We start from the raw sequence: 13,358 nt of genomic DNA on the forward strand, positions 1-13,358 counted from the left end.
ATCTTCCATGTGTAGTCACGTGGGACGCGTCAGCCAGGCTGTATAGTCCCTAGAAATGACGTCACCGGACCCGGGAATTCCCGAATGATTTTGTCTCAACCCGGAGTTTATTTAACTAGGCAAGTCAGTTAAGAACAAATTATTATTCACAATGACAGCCTAAGAACAGTGGGTTAACTGCCTTGTTCAGGGGGAGAACGACAGATTTTCATCTTGTCAGCTCAGGGATTCGATCTTGCAACCTTTCATTTACTAGTCCAACACTCTAACCACTAGGCTACCTGCCCCCCCCCACAATCTAACCACTAGGCTACCTGCCGCCCCTACACTCTAACCACTAGGCTACCTGCCCGCCCACCACTCTAACCACTAGGCTACCTGCCCCCCCTCCACTCTAACCACTAGGCTACCTGCCGCCCCTACACTCTAACCACTAGGCTACCTGCCACCTCTACACTCTAACCACTAGGCTACCTGCCACCTCTACACTCTAACCACTAGGCTACCTGCCGCCCCACACTCTAACCACTAGGCTACCTGCCGCCCTCCACTCTAACCACTAGGCTACCTGCCGCCCCTCCACTCTAACCACTAGGCTACCTGCCGCCCCTCCACTCTAACCACTAGGCTACCTGCCCCCACACTCTAACCACTAGGCTACCTGCCGCCCTCCACTCTAACCACTAGGCTACCTTCCCCCTACACTCTAACCACTAGGCTACCTGCCGCCCTCCACTCTAACCACTAGGCTACCTGCCGCCCCTACACTCTAACCACTAGGCTACCTGCCTCCCCCCCTCTAACCACTAGGCTACCTGCCAGTCCCCTACACTCTAACCCCTAGGCTACCTGCCGCCCCCTCCACTCTAACCACTAGGCTACCTGCCCCCCCTCCACTCTAACCACTAGGCTACCTGCCGCCCTCCACTCTAACCACTAGGCTACCTGCCAGCCCTACACTCTAACCACTAGGCTACCTGCCGCCCTTACACTCCAACCACTAGGCTACCTGCCACCCCACACTCTAACCACTGAGGCTACCCGCCCCCCTCCACTCTAACCACTAGGCTACCTGCCCCCCTACACTCTAACCACTAGGCTACCTGCCGCCCCACCACTCTAACCACTAGGCTACCTGCCGCCCCTCCACCTCTAACCACTAGGCTACCTGCCGCCCTCACACTCTAACCACTAGGCTACCTGCCTCCCCCACACTAACCACTAGGCTACCTGCCTCCCCTCCACTCTAACCACTAGGCTACCTGCCTCCCCTCCACTCTAACCACTAGGCTACCTGCCGCCCCTCCACTCTAACCACTAGGCTACCTGCCTCCCCCCTTCTAACCACTAGGCTACCTGCCGCCCCACACTCTAACCACTAGGCTACCTGCCGCCCTCCACTCTAACCACTAGGCTACCTGCCGCCCTCCACTCTAACCACTAGGCTACCTGCCGCCCCTCCACTCTAACCACTAGGCTACCTGCCGCCCCTCCACTCTAACCACTAGGCTACCTGCCGCCCTCCACTCTAACCACTAGGCTACCTGCCCCCTCCACTCTAACCACTAGGCTACCTGCCGCCCTACACTCTAACCACTAGGCTACCTGCCCCCCTCCACTCTAACCACTAGGCTACCTGCCGCCCCTCCACTCTAACCACTAGGCTACCTGCCGCCCCCACTCCAACCACTAGGCTACCTGCCGCCCCTCCACTCTAACCACTAGGCTACCTGCCGCCACTACACTCTAACCACTAGGCTACCCGCCGCCCCTCCACTCTAACCACTAGGCTACCTGCCGCCCTCCACTCTAACCACTAGGCTACCTGCCGCCCTCCACTCTAACCACTAGGCTACCTGCCGCCCCCCACTCTAACCACTAGGCTACCTGCCGCCCCCACACTCTAACCACTAGGCTACCTGCCGCCCTCCACTCTAACCACTAGGCTACCTGCCGCCCCTCCACTCTAACCACTAGGCTACCTGCCGCCCCTCCACTCTAACCACTAGGCTACCTGCCGCCCCTCCACTCTAACCACTAGGCTACCTGCCGCCCTCCACTCTAACCACTAGGCTACCTGCCGCCCCTACACTCTAACCACTAGGCTACCTGCCGCCCCTCCACTCTAACCACTAGGCTACCCGCCGCCCCTCCACTCTAACCACTAGGCTACCTGCCGCCCCTCCACTCTAACCACTAGGCTACCTGCCGCCCTCCACTCTAACCACTAGGCTACCTGCCGCCCCTACACTCTAACCACTAGGCTACCTGCCGCCCTCCACTTCTAACCACTAGGCTACCTGCCCCCCCCACTCCCAACCACTAGGCTACCTGCCGCCCCTCCACTCTAACCACTAGGCTACCCGCCGCCCCTCCACTCTAACCACTAGGCTACCCGCCGCCCTCCACTCTAACCACTAGGCTACCTGCCGCCCCCTCCACTCTAACCACTAGGCTACCTGCCGCCCCCACACTCTAACCACTAGGCTACCTGCCGCCCCTCCACTCTAACCACTAGGCTACCTGCCGCCCCTCCACTCTAACCACTAGGCTACCTGCCGCCCCTCCACTCTAACCACTAGGCTACCTGCCGCCCCCCACTCCAACCACTAGGCTACCTGCCCCCCCCACTCTAACCACTAGGCTACCTGCCGCCCCTCCACTCTAACCACTAGGCTACCTGCCGCCCCTCCACTCTAACCACTAGGCTACCTGCCGCCCCACACTCTAACCACTAGGCTACCTGCCGCCCCTCCACTCTAACCACTAGGCTACCTGCCGCCCCACACTCTAACCACTAGGCTACCTGCCGCCCCTCCACTCCAACCACTAGGCTACCTGCCGCCCCTCCACTCTAACCACTAGGCTACCTGCCGCCCCTCCACTCTAACCACTAGGCTACCTGCCGCCCCCCACTCTAACCACTAGGCTACCTGCCGCCCCTCCACTCTAACCACTAGGCTACCTGCCGCCCCCACTCTAACCACTAGGCTACCTGCCGCCCCCACTCTAACCACTAGGCTACCTGCCACCCCCACTCTAACCACTAGGCTACCTGCCGCCCCCACACTCTAACCACTAGGCTACCTGCCGCCCTACACTCTAACCACTAGGCTACCTGCCGCCCTCCACTCTAACCACTAGGCTACCTGCCGCCCTCCACTCTAACCACTAGGCTACCCGCCGCCCCCCACTCTAACCACTAGGCTACCTGCCCCCCTCCACTCTAACCACTAGGCTACCTGCCCCCCCCACTCTAACCACTAGGCTACCTGCCGCCCCACACTCTAACCACTAGGCTACCCGCCGCCCTCCACTCTAACCACTAGGCTACCTGCCGCCCCTCCACTCTAACCACTAGGCTACCTGCCGCCCTCCACTCCAACCACTAGGCTACCCGCCGCCCCCTCCACTCTAACCACTAGGCTACCTGCCGCCCCTCCACTCTAACCACTAGGCTACCTGCCCCCCTACACTCTAACCACTAGGCTACCTGCCGCCCCTCCACTCTAACCACTAGGCTACCTGCCGCCCTACACTCTAACCACTAGGCTACCTGCCGCCCCTCCACTCTAACCACTAGGCTACCTGCCGCCCCTCCACTCTAACCACTAGGCTACCTGCCGCCCCTCCACTCTAACCACTAGGCTACCTGCCGCCCTCACACTCTAACCACTAGGCTACCTGCCGCCCCCACACTCTAACCACTAGGCTACCCGCCGCCCTCCACTCTAACCACTAGGCTACCCGCCGCCCTCCACTCTAACCACTAGGCTACCTGCCGCCCCTCCACTCTAACCACTAGGCTACCTGCCGCCCCCCACTCTAACCACTAGGCTACCTGCCGCCCCTCCACTCTAACCACTAGGCTACCTGCCCCCCCCACACTCTAACCACTAGGCTACCCGCCGCCCCTCCACTCTAACCACTAGGCTACCTGCCGCCCCTCCACTCTAACCACTAGGCTACCTGCCCCCTCCACTCTAACCACTAGGCTACCTGCCGCCCCCCCACTCTAACCACTAGGCTACCTGCCTCCCCTACACTCTAACCACTAGGCTACCTGCCGCCCCTCCACTCTAACCACTAGGCTACCTGCCACCCCTCCACTCTAACCACTAGGCTACCTGCCCCCCCTCCACTCTAACCACTAGGCTACCCGCCGCCTCTACACTCTAACCACTAGGCTACCCGCCGCCCCCCACTCCAACCACTAGGCTACCTGCCGCCCCTCCACTCTAACCACTAGGCTACCTGCCGCCCCTCCACTCTAACCACTAGGCTACCTGCCGCCCCTCCACTCTAACCACTAGGCTACCGCCGCCCCTACACTCTAACCACTAGGCTACCTGCCTCCCTCCACTCCTAACCACTAGGCTACCTGCCGCCCTACACTCTAACCACTAGGCTACCTGCCGCCCCTCCACTCTAACCACTAGGCTACCCGCCGCCCCCACACTCTAACCACTAGGCTACCTGCCGCCCCTCCACTCTAACCACTAGGCTACCTGCCGCCCCTCCACTCTAACCACTAGGCTACCCGCCGCCCTCCACTCTAACCACTAGGCTACCTGCCGCCCCTCCACTCTAACCACTAGGCTACCTGCCGCCCCTACACTCTAACCACTAGGCTACCTGCCGCCTCTACACTCTAACCACTAGGCTACCTGCCCCCCCCTCCACTCTAACCACTCGGCTACCTGCCGCCCCTACACTCTAACCACTAGGCTACCTGCCGCCCCTCCACTCTAACCACTAGGCTACCTGCCGCCCCTACACTCTAACCACTAGGCTACCTGCCGCCCCTCCACTCTAACCACTAGGCTACCTGCCGCCCTCCACTCTAACCACTAGGCTACCTGCCGCCCCTACACTCTAACCACTAGGCTACCTGCCGCCCTCCACTCTAACCACTAGGCTACCTGCCGCCCCTCCACTCTAACCACTAGGCTACCTGCCGCCCCCACTCTAACCACTAGGCTACCTGCCCCCCTCCACTCTAACCACTAGGCTACCTGCCGCCCCTACACTCTAACCACTAGGCTACCTGCCGCCCTCACACTCCAACCACTAGGCTACCTGCCGCCTCTCCACTCTAACCACTAGGCTACCTGCCACCCCACTCTAACCACTAGGCTACCTGCCCCCCTCCACTCTAACCACTAGGCTACCTGCCCCCTCCACTCTAACCACTAGGCTACCTGCCGCCCCCCACTCTAACCACTAGGCTACCTGCCGCCCCCCCACTCTAACCACTAGGCTACCCGCCGCCCCTACACTCTAACCACTAGGCTACCTGCCGCCCCCACACTCTAACCACTAGGCTACCTGCCACCTCTACACTCTAACCACTAGGCTACCTGCCGCCCTCCACTCTAACCACTAGGCTACCTGCCGCCCTCCACTCTAACCACTAGGCTACCTGCCTCCCCCCACTCTAACCACTAGGCTACCTGCCGCCCCTCCACTCCAACCACTAGGCTACCTGCCGCCCCTCCACTCTAACCACTAGGCTACCCGCCGCCCCTACACTCTAACCACTAGGCTACCTGCCTCCCCTCCACTCTAACCACTAGGCTACCTGCCGCCCCACACTCTAACCACTAGGCTACCTGCCGCCCCTCCACTCTAACCACTAGGCTACCTGCCGCCACTCCACTCTAACCACTAGGCTACCTGCCGCCCCTCCACTCTAACCACTAGGCTACCTGCCGCCCCTCCACTCTAACCACTAGGCTACCTGCCGCCCCTCCACTCTAACCACTAGGCTACCTGCCGCCCCTCCACTCTAACCACTAGGCTACCTGCCGCCTCCACTCTAACCACTAGGCTACCTGCCGCCCTCCACTCTAACCACTAGGCTACCGCCGCCCCTCCACTCTAACCACTAGGCTACCTGCCTCCCCTACACTCTAACCACTAGGCTACCTGCCGCCCCTCCACTCTAACCACTAGGCTACCCGCCGCCCCTCCACTCTAACCACTAGGCTACCTGCCGCCTCTACACTCTAACCACTAGGCTACCTGCCGCCCCTCCACTCTAACCACTAGGCTACCTGCCGCCCCCCACTCTAACCACTAGGCTACCTGCCGCCCCACACTCTAACCACTAGGCTACCTGCCGCCTCTACACTCTAACCACTAGGCTACCCGCCGCCCCACACTCTAACCACTAGGCTACCCGCCGCCCTCCACTCTAACCACTAGGCTACCTGCCGCCCCTCCACTCTAACCACTAGGCTACCTGCCGCCCTCCACTTCTAACCACTAGGCTACCTGCCGCCTCTACACTCTAACCACTAGGCTACCCGCCGCCCCCTACACTCTAACCACTAGGCTACCCGCCGCCCCTCCACTCTAACCACTAGGCTACCTGCCGCCCCCCCACTCTAACCACTAGGCTACCTGCCGCCCCTCCACTCTAACCACTAGGCTACCCGCCCCCCTACACTCTAACCACTAGGCTACCTGCCGCCCCTCCACTCTAACCACTAGGCTACCTGCCGCCCCTCCACTCTAACCACTAGGCTACCCGCCGCCCTCCACTCTAACCACTAGGCTACCTGCCGCCCCCCACTCTAACCACTAGGCTACCTGCCCCCCTCCACTCTAACCACCAGGCTACCTGCCCCCCCCCACTCTAACCACTAGGCTACCTGCCCCCCTACACTCTAACCACTAGGCTACCTGCCGCCCCTCACACTCTAACCACTAGGCTACCTGCCACCCCACACTCTAACCACTAGGCTACCCGCCACCTCTACACTCTAACCACTAGGCTACCTGCCTCCCTCCACTCGAACCACTAGGCTACCTGCCTCCCCTCCACTCTAACCACTAGGCTACCTGCCTCCCTCCACTCTAACCACTAGGCTACTTGCCTCCCCCTCTAACCACTAGGCTACCTGCCGCCTCTACACTCTAACCACTAGGCTACCTGCCGCCCCTCCACTCTAACCACTAGGCTACCTGCCGCCCTCTACACTCTAACCACTAGGCTACCTGCCGCCCCTCCACTCTAACCACTAGGCTACCTGCCGCCCTCCACTCTAACCACTAGGCTACCTGCCGCCCCTCCACTCTAACCACTAGGCTACCTGCCGCCTCTCCACTCTAACCACTAGGCTACCTGCCCGCCCTCCACTCTAACCACTAGGCTACCTGCCGCCCCCCCACTCTAACCACTAGGCTACCTGCCGCCCTCCACTCTAACCACTAGGCTACCTGCCGCCCTCCACTCTAACCACTAGGCTACCTGCCGCCCTCACACTCTAACCACTAGGCTACCTGCCGCCCCTCCACTCTAACCACTAGGCTACCTGCCGCCCCTACACTCTAACCACTAGGCTACCTGCCGCCCTACACTCTAACCACCAGGCTACCTGCCGCCCCTCCACTCTAACCACTAGGCTACCTGCCGCCCCTCCACTCTAACCACTAGGCTACCTGCCGCCCTCCACTCTAACCACTAGGCTACCTGCCGCCCCTCCACTCTAACCACTAGGCTACCTGCCGCCCCTCCACTCTAACCACTAGGCTACCTGCCGCCCCCCACTCTAACCACTAGGCTACCTGCCGCCCCTCCACTCTAACCACTAGGCTACCTGCCGCCCCTCCACTCTAACCACTAGGCTACCCGCCGCCCCCCACTCTAACCACTAGGCTACCCGCCGCCCCTCCACTCTAACCACTAGGCTACCTGCCGCCCCCCACTCTAACCACTAGGCTACCTGCCGCCCTCCACTCTAACCACTAGGCTACCCGCCGCCCCTCCACTCTAACCACTAGGCTACCTGCCGCCCCTCCACTCTAACCACTAGGCTACCTGCCGCCCCTCCACTCTAACCACTAGGCTACCTGCCGCCCTCCACTCTAACCACTAGGCTACCTGCCGCCCCTCCACTTCTAACCACTAGGCTACCCGCCGCCCTCACACTCTAACCACTAGGCTACCTGCCGCCCCTCCACTCTAACCACTAGGCTACCCGCCGCCCTCCACTCTAACCACTAGGCTACCTGCCGCCCCTACACTCTAACCACTAGGCTACCTGCCGCCCTCCACTCTAACCACTAGGCTACCTGCCGCCCTCCACTCTAACCACTAGGCTACCTGCCGCCCTCCACTCTAAACCACTAGGCTACCTGCCGCCCTCCACTCTAACCACTAGGCTACCTGCCCCCCCCCTCTAACCACTAGGCTACCTGCCGCCCTCCACTCTAACCACCAGGCTACCTGCCCCCCTCCACTCTAACCACTAGGCTACCTGCCGCCCCTCCACTCTAACCACTAGGCTACCTGCCGCCCTCCACTCTAACCACTAGGCTACCTGCCGCCCCCCACTCTAACCACTAGGCTACCTGCCGCCCCTACACTCTAACCACTAGGCTACCTGCCGCCCCCCCACTCTAACCACTAGGCTACCTGCCGCCCCTCCACCCCTAACCACTAGGCTACCTGCCCCCCCTCCACTCTAACCACTAGGCTACCTGCCGCCCTCCACTCTAACCACTAGGCTACCTGCCGCCCTCCACTCTAACCACTAGGCTACCTGCCGCCCCTCCACTCTAACCACTAGGCTACCTGCCGCCCCTCCACTCTAAACCACTAGGCTACCTGCCGCCCTCCACTCTAACCACTAGGCTACCTGCCCCCCCACTCTAACCACTAGGCTACCCGCCGCCCCCCCACTCTAACCACTAGGCTACCTGCCCCCCCCCACTCTAACCACTAGGCTACCTGCCGCCCCCACACTCTAACCACTAGGCTACCTGCCGCCCCTCCACTCTAACCACTAGGCTACCCGCCGCCCCTCCACTCTAACCACTAGGCTACCTGCCGCCCCTCCACTCTAACCACTAGGCTACCCGCCCCCCCCCACCTAACCACTAGGCTACCTGCCGCCCCTCACACTCTAACCACTAGGCTACCTGCCGCCCCCCACTCTAACCACTAGGCTACCTGCCGCCCCTCCACTCTAACCACTAGGCTACCCGCCGCCCCCTCCACTCTAACCACTAGGCTACCTGCCGCCCCCCACTCTAACCACCAGGCTACCTGCCGCCCCCCACTCTAACCACTAGGCTACCTGCCGCCCTCCACTCTAACCACTAGGCTACCTGCCGCCCCTACACTCTAACCACTAGGCTACCCGCCGCCCCCCCACTCTAACCACTAGGCTACCTGCCGCCCCCACACTCTAACCACTAGGCTACCTGCCGCCCCTCCACTCTAACCACTAGGCTACCTGCCGCCCCTCCACTCTAACCACTAGGCTACCCGCCGCCCCTCCACTCTAACCACTAGGCTACCTGCCGCCCCACACTCTAACCACTAGGCTACCTGCCGCCCCTCCACTCTAACCACTAGGCTACCTGCCGCCCCTCCACTCTAACCACTAGGCTACCTGCCCCCCTCCACTCTAACCACTAGGCTACCTGCCGCCCCCCCACTCTAACCACTAGGCTACCTGCCGCCTCCACTCTAACCACTAGGCTACCTGCCGCCCCTCCACTCTAACCACTAGGCTACCTGCCACCTCACACTCTAACCACTAGGCTACCTGCCGCCCTCACACTCTAACCACTAGGCTACCCGCCGCCCCTCCACTCTAACCACTAGGCTACCTGCCGCCCCTCCACTCTAACCACTAGGCTACCTGCCGCCCTCCACTCCAACCACTAGGCTACCTGCCGCCCCCACACTCTAACCACTAGGCTACCTGCCGCCCCTCCACTCTAACCACTAGGCTACCTGCCGCCCCCCACTCTAACCACTAGGCTACCTGCCGCCCCTCCACTCTAACCACTAGGCTACCTGCCGCCCCTCCACTCTAACCACTAGGCTACCTGCCGCCCCTCCACTCTAACCACTAGGCTACCTGCCGCCCCTCCACTCTAACCACTAGGCTACCTGCCGCCCCTCCACTCTAACCACTAGGCTACCTGCCGCCCCTCCACTCTAACCACTAGGCTACCTGCCGCCCCTCCACTCTAACCACTAGGCTACCTGCCGCCCCCACACTCTAACCACTAGGCTACCTGCCCCCCTCCACTCTAACCACTAGGCTACCTGCCCCCCTACACTCTAACCACTAGGCTACCTGCCGCCCCCACACTCTAACCACTAGGCTACCTCCCGCCCCCACTCTAACCACTAGGCTACCTGCCACCCCTACACTCTAACCACTAGGCTACCCGCCGCCCTCCACTCTAACCACTAGGCTACCTGCCGCCCTCCACTCTAACCACTAGGCTACCTGCCGCCCCCTCCACTCTAACCACTAGGCTACCTGCCCCCCCCTCTAACCACTAGGCTACCCGCCGCCCCCACACTCTAACCACTAGGCTACCCGCCCCCCTCCACTCTAACCACTAGGCTACCTGCCGCCCCACACTCTAACCACTAGGCTACCTGCCGCCCTCCACTCTAACCACTAGGCTACCTGCCGCCCCCTCCACTCTAACCACTAGGCTACCTGCCGCCCCTCCACTCTAACCACTAGGCTACCCGCCGCCCTCCACTCTAACCACTAGGCTACCTGCCGCCCCCTCCACTCTAACCACTAGGCTACCTGCCGCCCCTCCACTCTAACCACTAGGCTACCTGCCGCCCCTCCACTCTAACCACTAGGCTACCCGCCCCCCTCACACTCTAACCACTAGGCTACCTGCCGCCCCTCCACTCTAACCACTAGGCTACCTGCCGCCCCCACACTCTAACCACTAGGCTACCTGCCGCCCACTCCACTCTAACCACTAGGCTACCTGCCGCCCCCACACTCTAACCACTAGGCTACCTGCCGCCCTCCACTCTAACCACTAGGCTACCTGCCGCCCCTCCACTCTAACCACTAGGCTACCTGCCGCCCCTCCACTCTAACCACTAGGCTACCTGCCGCCCTCCACTCTAACCACTAGGCTACCTGCCGCCCCTCCACTCTAACCACTAGGCTACCCGCCGCCCCCACACTCTAACCACTAGGCTACCTGCCGCCCCCCACTCTAACCACTAGGCTACCTGCCGCCCCTCCACTCTAACCACTAGGCTACCCGCCGCCCCTCCACTCTAACCACTAGGCTACCTGCCGCCCCCCACTCTAACCACTAGGCTACCTGCCTCCCTCCACTCTAACCACTAGGCTACCTGCCCCCCTCCACTCTAACCACTAGGCTACCTGCCGCCCCCCACTCTAACCACTAGGCTACCTGCCGCCCCCACACTCCAACCACCAGGCTACCTGCCGCCCCTCCACTCTAACCACCAGGCTACCTGCCGCCCCTCCACTCTAACCACTAGGCTACCTGCCGCCCCTCCACTCTAACCACTAGGCTACCTGCCGCCCCTCCACTCTAACCACTAGGCTACCTGCCGCCCCTCCACTCCAACCACTAGGCTACCTGCCGCCCACACTCTAACCACTAGGCTACCCGCCCCCCTCCACTCTAACCACTAGGCTACCTGCCGCCCCTCCACTCTAACCACTAGGCTACCTGCCGCCCTCCACACTCTAACCACTAGGCTACCCGCCACCCCACACCCTAACCACCAGGCTACCCGCCACCCCCCCACTCTAACCACTAGGCTACCCGCCGCCCTCCACTCGAACCACTAGGCTACCTGCCTCCCTCCACTCTAAACCACTAGGCTACCTGCCGCCCTCCACTCTAACCACTAGGCTACCTGCCTCCCCCACTCTAACCACTAGGCTACCTGCCGCCCCCACACTCTAACCACTAGGCTACCCGCCCCCCCTCCACTCTAACCACTAGGCTACCCGCCGCCCTCACACTCTAACCACTAGGCTACCTGCCGCCCCTCCACTCTAACCACTAGGCTACCTGCCGCCCCTCCACTCTAACCACTAGGCTACCCGCCGCCCCCCACTCTAACCACTAGGCTACCTGCCGCCCCTCCACTCTAACCACTAGGCTACCCGCCCCCCTTCCACTCTAACCACTAGGCTACCTGCCGCCCCTCCACTCTAACCACTAGGCTACCTGCCGCCCCACACTCTAACCACTAGGCTACCTGCCGCCCCTCCACTCTAACCACTAGGCTACCCGCCGCCCCACACTCTAACCACCAGGCTACCCGCCGCCCTCCACTCTAACCACTAGGCTACCTGCCGCCCCTCCACTCTAACCACAGGCTACCTGCCGCCCCTCCACTCTAACCACTAGGCTACCTGCCGCCCCTCCACTCTAACCACTAGGCTACCTGCCGCCCCCACACTCTAACCACTAGGCTACCTGCCCCCCCCTCCACTCTAACCACTAGGCTACCTGCCGCCCCCCCACTCTAACCACTAGGCTACCCGCCGCCCCTCCACTCTAACCACTAGGCTACCTGCCGCCCCCCCACTCTAACCACTAGGCTACCTGCCGCCCCTCCACTCTAACCACTAGGCTACCTGCCGCCCCTCCACTCTAACCACTAGGCTACCTGCCCCCCCCTCACACTCCAACCACTAGGCTACCTGCCGCCCCCTCCACTCTAACCACCAGGCTACCTGCCGCCCTCCACTCTAACCACTAGGCTACCTGCCGCCCTCCACTCTAACCACTAGGCTACCTGCCGCCCCTCCACTCCAACCACTAGGCTACCTGCCGCCCCTCCACTCTAACCACTAGGCTACCTGCCGCCCCACACCCTAACCACCAGGCTACCTGCCGCCCCTCCACTCTAACCACTAGGCTACCCGCCCCCCTCCACTCTAACCACTAGGCTACCTGCCGCCCCTCCACTCTAACCACTAGGCTACCTGCCGCCCTCACACTCTAACCACTAGGCTACCTGCCGCCCTCACACTCTAACCACTAGGCTACCTGCCCCCCCTCCACTCTAACCACTAGGCTACCTGCCCCCCCCCCCACTCTAACCACTAGGCTACCCGCCCCCCCCCACTCTAACCACTAGGCTACCTGCCCCCCTCCACTCTAACCACTAGGCTACCTGCCGCCCCTCACACTCTAACCACTAGGCTACCTGCCGCCTCTACACTCTAACCACTAGGCTACCCGCCGCCTCCACTCCAACCACTAGGCTACCCGCCGCCCCTCCACTCTAACCACCAGGCTACCTGCCGCCCTCCACTCTAACCACTAGGCTACCTGCCTCCCCCCTCTAACCACTAGGCTACCTGCCGCCCCTCCACTCTAACCACTAGGCTACCTGCCCCCCCCCACTCTAACCACTAGGCTACCTGCCGCCCCTACACTCTAACCACTAGGCTACCTGCCGCCCCTCCACTCTAACCACTAGGCTACCTGCCGCCCCCCACTCTAACCACTAGGCTACCTGCCGCCCCTACACTCTAACCACCAGGCTACCTGCCGCCCCTCCACTCTAACCACTAGGC

General features: G+C 61.9%; 1 protein-coding gene across 1 annotated transcript in view; it reads left to right on the top strand.

The window, feature by feature from the left end:
• The first annotated feature begins 7 nt into the window (after positions 1–7).
• The window catches only part of LOC123725115 (proline-rich extensin-like protein EPR1), a 62,525-nt gene continuing 49,174 nt past the window's right edge, over positions 8–13,358 (top strand). Inside the window, exon 1 of the mRNA XM_045688907.1 lies at positions 8–40. Coding sequence (XP_045544863.1) covers positions 8–40 — 33 coding nt within the window. The remainder of the gene's footprint in view (positions 41–13,358) is intronic.

This window comes from Salmo salar, chromosome ssa11, assembly GCF_905237065.1.
Source record: "Salmo salar chromosome ssa11, Ssal_v3.1, whole genome shotgun sequence".
Taxonomy (NCBI): Eukaryota; Metazoa; Chordata; class Actinopteri; order Salmoniformes; family Salmonidae; genus Salmo; species Salmo salar.